Genomic DNA, 13520 nt, shown 5'->3' on the forward strand with positions numbered 1-13520 from the left:
AGATCTCATTAAAGGTAGTACCTCATTGATAAGTCGTTTGCAATTTTTTGTGCTTTTTAAATCAAAATCATCACTAGATCAGGCATTTCTTTTCTTTTGGAAAGTTGCCACACTGGTATTCATCTATCTATCTGCCTATGGTGCTCCTATAAAACGCTTGATTCCATTTTTGGAAATTTCCAGGGGTGTCACGGTGGTTAGCACTGGTGTCTCACAGCGCCAGGAACCTGGGTTTGATTCCGACCTTGGGTGACTGTGTGGAGTTTGCACGTTCTCCCCGTGTCTGCGCGGGTTTCTTCCGGGTGCTTCGGTTTCCTCCCACAATCCAAAGGTTAGATGGATCGACTACACTAAATTTCCCCTTAGTGTCTGAAGATGTGCAGGTTAGATGGAGTTGCGGGGTTGAGGTTGGGGAGTGGACCTACGTGATGTGCTCTTTCGGCGGGTAGGTGCAGAATCGATCGTCTGAATGGCCTCCTTCTGCACAGTAGGGATTCTATGAATTCTATGAATATGAAAAGCATAACTCGTTTGGAAACAATCATAGAGCCATAGATGTTTACAGCAGTCCCTTCGGCCCAGCTGGTCCATGCTGCTCAGTTTCTATCACTAAGCTAGTCCCACTTGCCTGCATTTGGCCCATATCCCTCTATACGCACCCTGCCCATGTAACTGGGCAGCACGGTAGCATGGTGGATAGCACAATTGCTTCACAGCTCCAGGGTCCCAGGTTCGATTCCGGCTTGGGTCACTGTCTGTGCGGAGTCTGCACATCTTCCCCGTGTGTGCGTGGGTTTCCTCCGGGTGCTCTGGTTTCCTCACACAGTCCAAAGATGTGCAGGTTAGGTGGATTGGCCATGATAAATTGCCCTTAGTGTCCAAAATTGCCCTTAGTGTTGGGTGGGGTTACTGGGTTATGGGGTGGGGTGGAGGTGTTGACCTTGGGTAGGGTGCTCTTTCCAAGAGCCGGTGCAGACTCGATGGGCCGAATGGCCTCCTGCACTGTAAATTCTATGATAAACTGTCTAACTGCTTTTTAAAGGACAAAATTGTACCCGCCTCTATCACTGCCTCTGGCAGCTCATCCTAGATGCTCACCACCCTCTGTGTGAAGAAATTTCCCCTCTGGTCTCTTTTGTATCTCTCTCTTCTCACCTTAAACCTATGCCCTCTAGTTCTAGTCTCCTCTACCTTTGGGAAAATATGTTGATTATCTACCTTATTGATGGTCCTCATTACTTTATAGACCTCTATAAGATCACCCCTAAGCCTCCTACGCTCCAGGGAGAAAAGTCCCAGTCTATCCAGCCTCTCCTTATAACTCAGACCATTAAGTCCTGGTAGCATCCTCGTAAATCTCTTCTGCACTCTTTCTAGTTTAACAATATCCTTCCTATAATAGGGTGACCAGAACTGAACACAGTATTTCATGTGTGGTCTTACTAATGTCTTGTACAACTTCAACAAGACGTTCCAACTCCTGTATTCAATGTTCTGACCATCTCTTTGTTCTGTAACTCTCCCCAACTGCCTACCGTTAACTGAATAGGTCCTACCCTGATTTGATCTACCAAAATGCATCACCTCACATTTATCCAAATTACACTCCATCTGCCATTCGTCAGCCCACTGGCAAATTGGTCAAGATCCTGTTGCAATCTCATATAACCACCTTCACTATCCACTATGCCACCAATCTTGATGTCACCTGCAAACTTAATAACATTGCCTCCTATATTCTCATCAAAATCATTTATATCGATATCACAAATAACAGTGGACAATCATTTTGTCCTGGCCTTTAGCTTCACTTCCTGAGTACACAAAATTATTTTTTTTAAGACTCTGAGATCCCTGGTCCATTCAATGAGCTACCTGGGTATCTGCCCATATGATTTTAAGTAGTAACATGAGCAATATTGATGAATGCAAACTTGCAGTGGACTTTCTCCTACCAGACATGTTTTTTTGTTTCTCAAAATGAACATAAGGGTCGAGGAACTGCTACTTTATTTCTGCATCTGTAAATGCATTGAAGTGGCATCAGTAAATAGCTTTTTATTTCTCTCCTAATTTTGTTAGGAGACTAATTCTCATGAAGCTGTCAGTTCCATTTCTAATTGGCAGAATGGTGAAATTCTAAGCTTCCATACCGATTTAACCAGTTTATTTCAATGCTCAATGTCCATGGTGTGGTAGTGGAGATATTAATGGTACTTTGAAAAGCATAACTCCTTTGGAAACAATCATAGAGGATTAGATTTTTAGGAGAAAAATCACTGACTGCCTAGGAAAAATAGAAGTTGGCCATACAGCCCATCAAGCCAAATGTGCTTGATCTGTATCTGAACTCAATTTATCCATTTGGTTCAGCAACCCCAGTACCATAAATTATTAATCCTAATTGAGATTTTCAATTGATCCCCAGCCTCAACAGCTTTGAGTTCCAAATTTCCACCACCCTACGTGTGAAGAAGTGCTTCCTAATGGCCTCGCTCAGTTTTAAAGAATGTGTCCCCTTGCTGTGGACAATTGGAAGAACTCTGCTATTTCTTGAGTTTTGTTGGGTTTTCCGTGCGGCCTTTTGCAGTGAAACCAACTTGAGTGAATTTCACGCCAGTAGATTTCCAGTTTCTAAAGACATCTCCACACCTGTCTGTGTTTCTCTTGGCATTGAATGATTTCCCCTCCAAATCACCTATCAACTCATGGTGGCGTTTTTTTTTGCAGTTCCGTCACTCTCCATTCATTTCAGTGCACCTGTGTAAATCCTCTCAAAGTTTGGCGGCCAGCAAGTAATGGGTTTGTTTTTGTTTCAGGATACCTCTTCGGGGAGCACAACAGACGGTGAAAGTCCGATTGAACATCAAGACGATTCCTCACAGGGAAAGCAGACACCAAAAGAAAAAGGAACTCGAGCGTGGAAAGATGCAAAACGCAGTGTGACACCCAAATCAGTAACTGGGTACAAGGTAGAAGATAAAAGCCCCTGAGACTTCTTTTTCTGATGAACCTCTCCCCGATTATTTATTTTTTGTTGTACTGGGTAGAATTGATCAGCCGGTACTAGCCACAGTCCACTAATGCATCTCCTGCAGTTTCTCGCCTCTGCTTCCTCATCTTATCCTGTTTTATTTTCACCTGAGGCTTACTGGTGAAGTTACCCGAGTTCTTTTTCCTATTGGGACTGTGCTAGGCTTGTACTATGTCTCTTCTGGGGCTTGCTATCCTCGCTCTGTTAAAGCTGCTGCTCTCTTAGTACACATCAGTACGACATATCACATTTAATTACTAACTTTATTGTTATTAGATTCTAATGATTCTATTGCTAAAGAGCATATTTTATATAAAAAGTCAAAAGTTGTATTTTTGACTATTTTTGAATTGCATTTGTGTTTTACTTCGCATTTCCATGTAGCCTGATTTTTTTTCCCCTCTGGTTTCAATATTTGTCCTTGGACGGTTTAGGCCAGTAGTGTTTTATGCAAGTAAAGGTTCATTTGGCTTCAGAGTGTCCTTGGACCGTTAGAGTCTCCAGATTATAAGGATTCAGGTTGACTGGTACAGGGAATAAAGCAAATATAATTTGCTTACTAAACTAGTCCAGTGGCCGTGAACTCGAACTTGACAAATTGTGTACGTGGCCAAACAATGGTTTTAGCACCCAATTTTGCCTCTCAACCAAAGAAATTGTGTTCAATTAAACCATACGTTTTGAACCATTACTGCTCAGTTATGACATGTTTTAGGAGGGATGGGGTTCATTGTAATTGTTAAGTAGTTCTTTGTAGCTGAGGATTGCTTCAGAGGTTTAATTAAGATTAGTTTTCGTCTAATCCAAGGTCTTGAGAGCAAATCTCATTCACTTGTTTATTTTTTCCACTTTAAGACCAGGCTTCGAATGAAAAGTTGGGATGAAGTATGCGTGAGCCTTTATTGGAGGCTGGACTTTGGGTTGTTCTGAATCAGATGAGGGTCAGGGAGAAGGAACAAATCAAGCCTGTGTAGAGTATTTATTCCTTGGGCCTTAAATGGTTTTACATGAAGTAATGTACAGCAGACTTTATTTTAGTATCAGTATTCAAGGCTGCTTCAGTGCATTTTGCTCCATTTTCATGCACATTTTACAGATGATCAAGGGTTGAAGACAAAGTGAGCAAAAATGAAAGGATGCCAAGAATCAATTACCAGATAATAACCTCATTGCAGAATTCTGATTCTCTTATAGTTTACAACCATTGTCTGCAGCCCAGGGTGAGATTACTCCCTGGATATATTTTCCATGCAATTTTTTTATTTGGTGATGTTGAGGTGAATATCAGTGATTTGTGATGAAAGGTTACAACTTTTAACATATTCATTGAAAGTTCACTTGGGGATAATTGGCAGTGAATTATCCAAAAAGGACACAGATTGCAACAAGCTCTGGTAACGTGACTTCATTTTTGGGAGAAAAACTATTTAATCTGGCAGTGCTTATTCTGGCTAGTTTTAAATACTCTTTTCCCCCATAGCTTAGCTGTCTGGCTGAGCCATACGAGCCATCCAGAAAGCTCCAAGTTTGATCACTCGTCTGTGTTGAGTTAGCTCATCTCAACAGGGCCCATAGTTGGGGCGCTAGGATAGGCCTCAGCAGTGCAAGCTGGGAAGGGCAATGCCAGCAAGGGATTCTCCCTCCTGATCTTTGAGAAGTGGAGTCACATCTATCTCAGGCAATTAGTTCAATTACCAAATTGTCTATGAACAGGTCCACACTTGCAGGGAGGGAGATGAAAAGATTTGCAGGGGAAAATTCAGATGTTTTACTGCATTTGTGCCAAAATCCAAACAAAAACCCATGTTGTTTGCGCTTGACATTAAAATTGAGCAGCAAGCTTGCTATGCCTTAAACAGTAAAAGTCAGTTATTACGTTTCTGTTAAATTTGATCATCATGCACTTGGGGGAATTTCCTTTCACTTGTAGTTCAGATGATCTCATTTATTAAGTTTATGAATGTTTCCCATTAAGTTCACTGTGAAATAGTATTTTTAGTGTTAAATCATTTTTCTTCTACATTTCATGTAAAAACAAATCTTAACTAGATGTTTTTAGTTATTTACCCTGTATCTTCTATTTTTAAAAATATATCTGTAACAGACTGAGATACTTGGAGGTAGATAGCAGGAGTAAAATTGGACAAAAAGACAACTTGACATGCTGAAAGGTTGTTTATGAATCTGATTCTGAGATGGTCCAAGCTTAGTGACAGATGAACTCGCTGCTAAATTTTTGAGCTCAAAGTGATGCTTTATTGTTTCAGCTGTATGTAGAAAATTGCTTTGCATCACCTCTGATAATTTAAATGCAATAACCTTCAATCTGCAACTTGCCCTGGGATTGGAATTTGTGACTCCGATTGTGACAAAGCAGCAATTGCATTGAAACAGCTCTGTTCAATATTAGTAATGAGTAGCAGTAATTTGAACAGGTTATGACAGCAATTGTGTTCCAAATGTTGATTGACATTCATCACTAATACTGCACAATGCAATTTCAAGTCGATGAGTATGGTATTGGCATCTTTCTCAGTTTGACTTGAGTGTCCTTAAACCAGGGTCTAATATTGAAATTGCTCCTGAACTTTGCTTTCTAGATTTCCTACATATGCTGCATTTTAACCTTAAGTGCTCCCGGGGAATAGGACATTTGAAATATCGATCAGGTATGGAGGAGTTTGAAAGATCTGGGGTGGGTTTCTCCGTCCCACAGCACCTGATTTCTGGTGCAGCACACCGTCGGGATTCTCCGTTTTGCCGGCTGGTCAATGGGGTTTCCCATTGTGGGGCAGCCCCACGCCGTCGGGAAATCCCCAGGCTGCCGGCAAAACGGAGCATCCCGCCGGCGGAGAATCCAGCCCCTGAGGTTTCGATCTTGAGGAGAAAAATGATTTGTTGGAGCAGGAACATTTATTTTAAAAAAGCCTGGACTAAACTTTGATTCCTTTTCGCTGCTTTGACCAAGGAATGACTAAGGACTAACGCGATGTTGACTTTATGATGGCGTACACCACAATTTTAAGTATTGTAGTATTGTGTTTTTACTTGACCGGTTTTGTTGGTTCCTGTGAAACGCAATCTGAACTGTGTTTCCCTCCAGCCATTTCAATTTGACCGAGAAAGTTGGTGTGAAGCTTTTAATCTTCACACTCTCAAAAGTAGGTTGCGGTTGGTGCTACTGTGCTAGAGCCAAAGAAAACTATTTTGTTTCCAATAGCGCACCTCTTTGCTACTCCAGAAAGATGCATATTTTGGATTTTGTTTCAACAGCAAATGGGAGATTGTGTTACAGATGCAATTTGAAGTGTGAATAGCCGTGATTATCAAGGGCTTTTGTTTTGCAAGATGGGAACTTTTCTCTTAATAGCGGCCTGTTGTGCCAATCTTGGGTTTCAGATGACAGGATGTTACAATCTCTATTTGTTGTTGAGGGGAGGAGGCTGTAATTTATTTTTAAGCGTTTGAGGATTTTTAAAGTCATACTAACAGTAAATGGGGAATTTAATCCTCAGTCTGAATGAGTTCATCTGAACCTTGGGAAAAGAACAGGGGGTGAATTCATTCTTTCAGAATCAGCATAGGCATGGTGGACGGCTCCCTTCTTGCTGCACAATTCTGCTCTACTTGGCATCTGAACATAAATTCTTGAACTGTAAATGTGCAAGTACTGAGCGGAGGGCGAACAAATAAATTCTACTGATCTTATTTGTTGAGTTCTGACCGAAGGGGCTTGAAACATCACCAAGCCCCAATGTAACATAATGCACGTCTAACTTGTACAAAATTAGGGTTTAGTTCTTGGCCATTGTAACCACAGCATCATTAAGCTGCTGATGAGGCAAGGACATGACATAAGCTTTTATTTAATATATCGGCACAAAGTAAGATTCCAACATAATTCATGGTCATCCATCAAACTGCACTTTTTTACCATGCTAAATAACCAACATAGATACAGTTTACCTTAATATCTTGCATCCTTTGCATACAAGCACTTTTTCTACATATATAGCTATTTGTGGCTGTGTTGATGGTTGTAGAATGATCGTAATTTATTGAGTGGATGGTGCATAGTTTCTGCTGGAGAGCAGAACTTGTGGAGAAACAGTGAAACGGAAGAAGGTTGTAACCAATCTGAACCTGAACTGGTTTCCGATTTTGCTGAGGCTGGCACTCTAGGTATTAGTACAGTGAACCGTACAATGTTTTGATGTTCAAAAATAGTTTTACGTTAGTTTTCTGCTTTTAAAAAAAATTGTAGAATAATCTCAGAACTGTAAAAATAGCAAGATGTTTCTCTGTTTGAATAATTTCCAAATTGTAGAGCTTATTTTATAGTATGATATTTAAGAGGTGCTGTCGTACAGTTTTGCAGCCTCAGTTTAAAAAGTACTCAAATACTTGTTACCAAATTTTTGATGTAAACTTTTAACACCTGAACAACTTTTTAATAAAACATTAAGCCGATTTTAAGAGTGCCTCTGTCATCTTTTAGAAAGTGTGGCTCCACAGAATGTTCACCAGCCCAAAATCAATTCTTTCGAGCATTAAATGCTGAGTTGTCAGCAGCACCATCAGGGTACTGGAACGTGAATTAGTTGACGGATGCATTTATTCTGTGCAAATTCTGTGATTTAGTTGGGGATATTTTGTGGAATTAGGTTAATAATCCCTGTTTTATGCACTATTTTTTATATACTTCTGTTTGGTTAAGAGGATCTTTTTTAAAACTTAAAAATAAATAGAATTTTCTGAACAGATTTTCAAAACCGGCCAATGAAACAGGCTTCAACATTCTGAATGTTAAAATCTATGATGGTGCATTTATTTTCTTCTCAAAAATGTACCGTGCTAGTGTTTCTGCTGTGCAGGTATAGGAATATCTTTAGTTTGATTTATTTCAAATGAGGGAAGGGAGAAAAAAAACTACTGATATTTATAAATGTTATTTAAATACTCTTTCGTGGCAATGCTCACGATAGGTTGGATGGTACACTGTTTTATAACAGGAGCATTATACCAATTAATCCTCTGCTAAAGGGGTTGTGTTTAAGTTTGGCTGTCCCCTGCATCACTATTTTAAGACCACAAGATCAGTTTTCTGTAAATGAGCACACCTTGAAGTCGGCTGCAGTAGCAGAGGGAAGTTCGTCAATCGGCGGGTGCTTGCTCGGTGGAAAATTCCTACAATTTTCCCCTTTTTTTGTAGTGCTTCTGATGCTCTGAAATTAGGTGAACATGTGCTGGGGCAAGATTTTTGTGAGCTGGGGCAAGATTTTGTGCGTGTGCGTGCATATGTAGATATTAAGGGCTATAGAAAATGGTAGTTTGTGAATAAAATACTTTGAAGTATATGAATAGTTTTAATTGCTAATTTAGTTTCTGACTTTTCTGTGCTAATTGCATATTTGCACACATTTCATTTCTTTGGTCCCTCTCACTATTTTTTAAATTATTAGTGACCTGCATTCACAGCTCGTTCTGTGTAATCTTTCCTCAATCTTTCTTTGGTCATGATTGTATGTTTTATGCTTCTTATGCCATATATGCATGCTCTAAAGTCAAGCCCCATTTGCGTTTTTAAGTACTTTCCGTGTGTACCTTCTGTGTAGTGTAATTATAAAAATATTTAAGGTTGACTCACTGATTTTAAACTAAATAGCTGGTTTGCATTTTTGCACCCACAAGCGAGAAAATCTCTTAAAGCCAGCATTCTCTTTGCTCCTGCTGAGCTCTTACTCTGTATTCTGGACTGCTAGGTTCCACGGACATGATTTTTACAGTGCTGTTCTAACTATTGCCCTTCCAGCCTAAGATCATTCCAAATGCAATATGTGGGATTTGTCTAAAGGGTAGAGAGTCCAACAAGAAAAGCAAACCTGAGGCACTGATACACTGCTCCCAGTGCGACAACAGTGGTAAGTAAGCCTAAATTAACTGGTGAAAACTATTCGGCCTCGTGCGTAATGTCTCATGTGATTTTGTTCTGCTCTGAAAATGATAGCGAACAGGTTAACGCTAAGACACCAAACCACACAGCAGCTTCAAATTACCACACGGTGAATTGTTCAGTTATGCACTCTTAACCTGTATGAAAATAATTTGGGTGGATTGTGTGAGAGTAACACTTCAGCTAGCAGATGTTTCCAGTCGCTAATTTAAAAAAAAAAATTGAGAAGAAAGTTCCTGACTCCGAGTGGTTAGAACATGGAACATGGAGTAGTTGAAAAAAATAGCAGTGATGCATTTTAAGGGGAAACTAGGTAAGTACATTTGGGGGAAAGCAATAGAAGTATGTTGTTGATGGGGTGAAGTAAAGTAGGGTGGGGGAGGCTCATGTGAAGCATTATTACCACCATAAACTTAATGGGAAAGCAAAATCCTGCAGATGCAGGAAATCTGAAATAAAAAACGGAATATGCTGGAAATGCTCAGCAGGCCGGACAGCATCAGCGGAGAGAGATGCAGGGTGAACATTTAGGTGATGAGAGGCATGGATAGAGTGGATAGCCAGAGACTTTTCCCCAGAGCAGAAATGGCTGTCACGTGGGGGTATAATTTTAAGGTGATTGGAGGAAGGTATAGGGGAGATGTCAGAGGTAGGTTCTTTACACAGAGAGTGGTGGGTGTGTGGAATGCACTGCCAGCAGAGGTGGTGGAGTCAGAGTCGTTACGGACATTTAAGTGACTTTTGGACAGGCACATGGACAGCAGTAAATTGAAGGGGTGTAGGTTAGGTTGATTTTAGATTAGGATAAATGGTCGGCACAACATCGTGGGCCGAAGGGCCTGTACCGTGCTGTACTGTTCTATGTTCTATTTCAGGCTGATGATCTTTGGTGAGAACCTGTGCCAAATGGTGATCTGATTGAGTTCTGATGAAAGATCATCGACCTGAAATGTTCCCTCTTGTTTCTCTTCATAGATGCTGACCGACCTGCTGAATATTTGCAGCATTTTCTCTTTATCACCAGCAGGGGCCTGTTGGACTGATGTGGCCTGTTTTTGTGATTTCAGTTCTATTTTAATAAACGGTGGGTGGGGAGGAACAGCTTGCATTTCACCTGCAAGTTGTAATGAACACAAATGCGATTGCTATTGTTCTGCAGAATCGTCATAGTTGGTGAAGCGACTTGGTGACTGATTCTTGAAAAAAATAAAGCGTACTTTTGAGTGGATAATTTGCCAATGCTTTTCATAGGTCACCCATCCTGCTTGGATATGTTGTCGGAGTTGGTGTCCATAATAAAAACCTACCCGTGGCAGTGTATGGAATGCAAGACCTGCATCGTGTGTGGCCAGCCACACCACGAGGAAGAGATGATGTTCTGTGATCAGTGTGACCGTGGGTATCACACTTTCTGTGTAGGAGTCGCCTCCATCCCTTCAGGTAATCTTCATTTGCATTTCGAGGCACTGGGTGTGATAAGTGTTGCTGAAATTCTACTGCCAGCTATTGAAAAAGTGTAAATGGTCATATGGTCTGGTAGGAGGTGAGATTATTAACCTGAAGAGTTGAACGTGCCTTGAATTATTTTTACATTACTGGATCTCCAATACATTGTTCTGAGTGAATTGTAAGATAATTTACTTAGAAGATCAGTGTGGTTGTATTGTAAAATACACAGAATTATATATAGCCTTAACCAGGAAATTGTTATTTTGTGCACTTTAGAAAATTTGAATTAGAAACCAGATTAGAGCAATTGTTTCTCTTTGTTCAATGAGATTATGGCTGATCTGTGACTGGATTCCATTTACCTCACTTTGTCTCCTATTCCTCTCCACCTTTGGTTAACAAAAAACTATTAATATTTGATTTAAAATTTACAGTGGGCCTTACATCAGTTGGAGTGTTCCAAACTACCACATTTTGTGTGTACAGGTATTTCCTAACTTCACTACTGCAAGGTCTGGCTCTAATTTTTTAGACTTGTCTCCTAGTCTAATTTTTTTTTTAAACTGCTAGAACTACTCGATAGCATCTGTGGAGAGAGAAGCGGAGCTCGTTTTTCAGTTCGATGACCTTTCATCAGAACTCCTAGCTTCCCAACCAGCGAAAATAGTTTCTCTCTATCCCAATTGTTTCCTTTAATGTGTTGAGAACTTCTATCAAATTACCCCTCAACCTCTAAACTCCGGGGCTACAAGTATAATTGTGCAATCTCCTCGGGTTTTAAAACTTGGAAGTTCAGGTATCATTCTGGTATGCCAATGCTGCACTTCCTCCACCACTTGTATATTCTTCCAAAGCTGGAACTGCTCACATTACTCTGGGTGTGGTCATAGAACATACAGTGCAGGAGGAGGCCATTTGGCCCATCGAGTCTGCACCGACCCACTTAAGGCCTCACTTCCACCCTATTGCTGTAACCTAATAATCCCTCCTAACCTTTTTATTTTTATACTAAGGGCAATTTAGGATGGCCAATCCACCTAACCTGCACGTCTTTGGACTGTGGGAGGAAACCGGTGCACCCGGAGGAAACCCACGCACACACTGGGAGAAGGTGCAGACTCCGCACAGACAGTGACCCAGCAGGGAATCGAACCTGGGACCCTGGCGCTGTGAAGCCACAATGCTATTCACTGTGCTACTGTGCCGCCCCGGTCAAACCAGGACTTTGTGTAGCTGAATGAGCTAAATTGCAAAGTGGAAATTTTGTGCGTGTACCCTCAATTACCAGTTACTTTGAATGAAAAAGTTACTTTATAAATGCAACAAAAACAGAAAATACGGGACGATCTCAGCAGGTCCAACAGCATCTGTGGGGAAAAAAGGGAGCGAACGTTTCGAGTCGGGTGACTCCTTATCAAAGCTAGAGAGAACCGGAAATGGGGTCAGGTTTATTTATACTGTAGTGGGGGTGGGGGAGCAGTCTGGCTGGATAGGGGCCCAGCGATAGGTGGAGATTGACGAAGATGCCGAGGACAGAAGACAAAAGGAATGTAAATGGGGGTGATTAAGGCTAAGTAGAGTGCTGATAGTGGCACATAAAGAGATTAGAATGTGTGAACGGCAGAACCAAGGTGAGCAGTGTGCATTTGTAAATGCAACTTGCTGTATGAAGATCCAGACAGCAGTATGAGGTCCTCGGATGGTGATGTCTAGCACGAGGGGACATAGCTTTAAATTGAGGGGAGATAGATATAGGACAGATGTCAGAAGTAGGTTCTTTACTCGGAGAGTAGTAAGGACATGGAATGCCCTGCCTGCAACAGTAGTGGACTCGCCAACACTAAAGGCATTCAAATGGTCATTGGACAGACATATGGACGATAAGGGAATAGTGTAGATGGGTTTTAGAGTGGTTTCACAGGTCGGCGCAACATCGAGGGCCGAAGGGCCTGTACTGCGCTGTAATGTTCTATGTTCTATGTATTCACAGTGCAGTGGAGGGACAAACTCCCATCCAAAAGCAGCAAACAAATTAAAAATAGGAAAGAAAACCCTGCAAATGCATTAGATCCGATCTCTCACGCGCAGACTGAATGATCAGAATAATGTGCCACTAAATACTAATTGGTCACCTTAGCATTTGAGGTTTTCTTATTTGATTTTCTGGCACCACCTAAGTGAGTTCTTTGTGGTAGAATCAGAATTATTAGGATGATCTGCTGGTTCATAGTATCTTCTTTGCACCAGGCCCCTTCAGATTCCATTTCAATGAAACTGTTGGGCATTTCTGTGCATATCATGGTTGCAACCTATGCATAACACAGTGTAACACTCTTGTGAACTGTTTCAGGTCGTTGGATTTGTGAGTGCTGTGCAAATGTTCCTTCTACAACCAAGAAAGGTGGACGGAGAGGAAAAAGTAACAAAGAAGGATAAAGCTACCACATCAGAACCAATCCGGGAAATGTGTGGCCAGGTTAAAGTTCCTGTCGAAGCTTTGGTCGACTAGGGATAGCAGGTGCTTTTGTGATCTCAATGTGTTTTATAAATACTCTTTACATTATTTGTACGGAAAAGTTATTTTGAATTGAATAAAATGACAGACTGAAAGAATACCAAGTGGTTGCCTATATTTATTTGAAGTGATATTGTGCAGCCTGGATTTTTCATCTAATTGCAAACTGCAGCAGAATTTGTGGACAGAAATCCGATTATTTAGTTGCCTTAGAAGGGACATGGGAACAGGAGCAGGCCATTCAGCCCCTTGGGCCTGTTCTGCCGCCAATCAAATCGTGGCTAGTCTGTAGCTCAACTCCATTTACCCACCTTTGCTCCATATCTTTGATACCCAACAAATATCAGTTGATCAAAGGTCATTGACCTGAAAAGTTAATTCCTTCTATAGATGCTATCTGACCTGCTGAATCTGACCTACAGGGGCTGGTTTAGTACAGTGGGCTAAATAGCTGGCTTGTAATGCAGAACAAGACCAGCAGTGCGGGTTCAATTCCTGTATCAGCCTCCCCGAACAGGCGCCGGAATGTAGCGACTAGGGGCTTTTCACAGTAACTTCATTGAAGCCTA

The 13520-nt window shown here is 41.2% G+C and overlaps 1 protein-coding gene across 1 annotated transcript in view; it reads left to right on the forward strand.

Moving 5' to 3' along the window:
• Positions 1–13049, forward strand: part of phf10 (PHD finger protein 10) — a 30998-nt gene extending 17949 nt beyond the window's left edge. The window contains exons 9-12 of the mRNA XM_072513102.1: positions 2820–2972; positions 8847–8955; positions 10239–10427; positions 12787–13049. Coding sequence (XP_072369203.1) covers positions 2820–2972; positions 8847–8955; positions 10239–10427; positions 12787–12872 — 537 coding nt within the window. The 3' untranslated portion in view covers positions 12873–13049. The remainder of the gene's footprint in view (positions 1–2819; positions 2973–8846; positions 8956–10238; positions 10428–12786) is intronic.
• Positions 13050–13520: the final 471 nt, after the last annotated feature.

The sequence above is a fragment of the Scyliorhinus torazame genome, chromosome 1 (genome assembly GCF_047496885.1).
Source record: "Scyliorhinus torazame isolate Kashiwa2021f chromosome 1, sScyTor2.1, whole genome shotgun sequence".
NCBI classification, from domain to species: domain Eukaryota; kingdom Metazoa; phylum Chordata; class Chondrichthyes; order Carcharhiniformes; family Scyliorhinidae; genus Scyliorhinus; species Scyliorhinus torazame.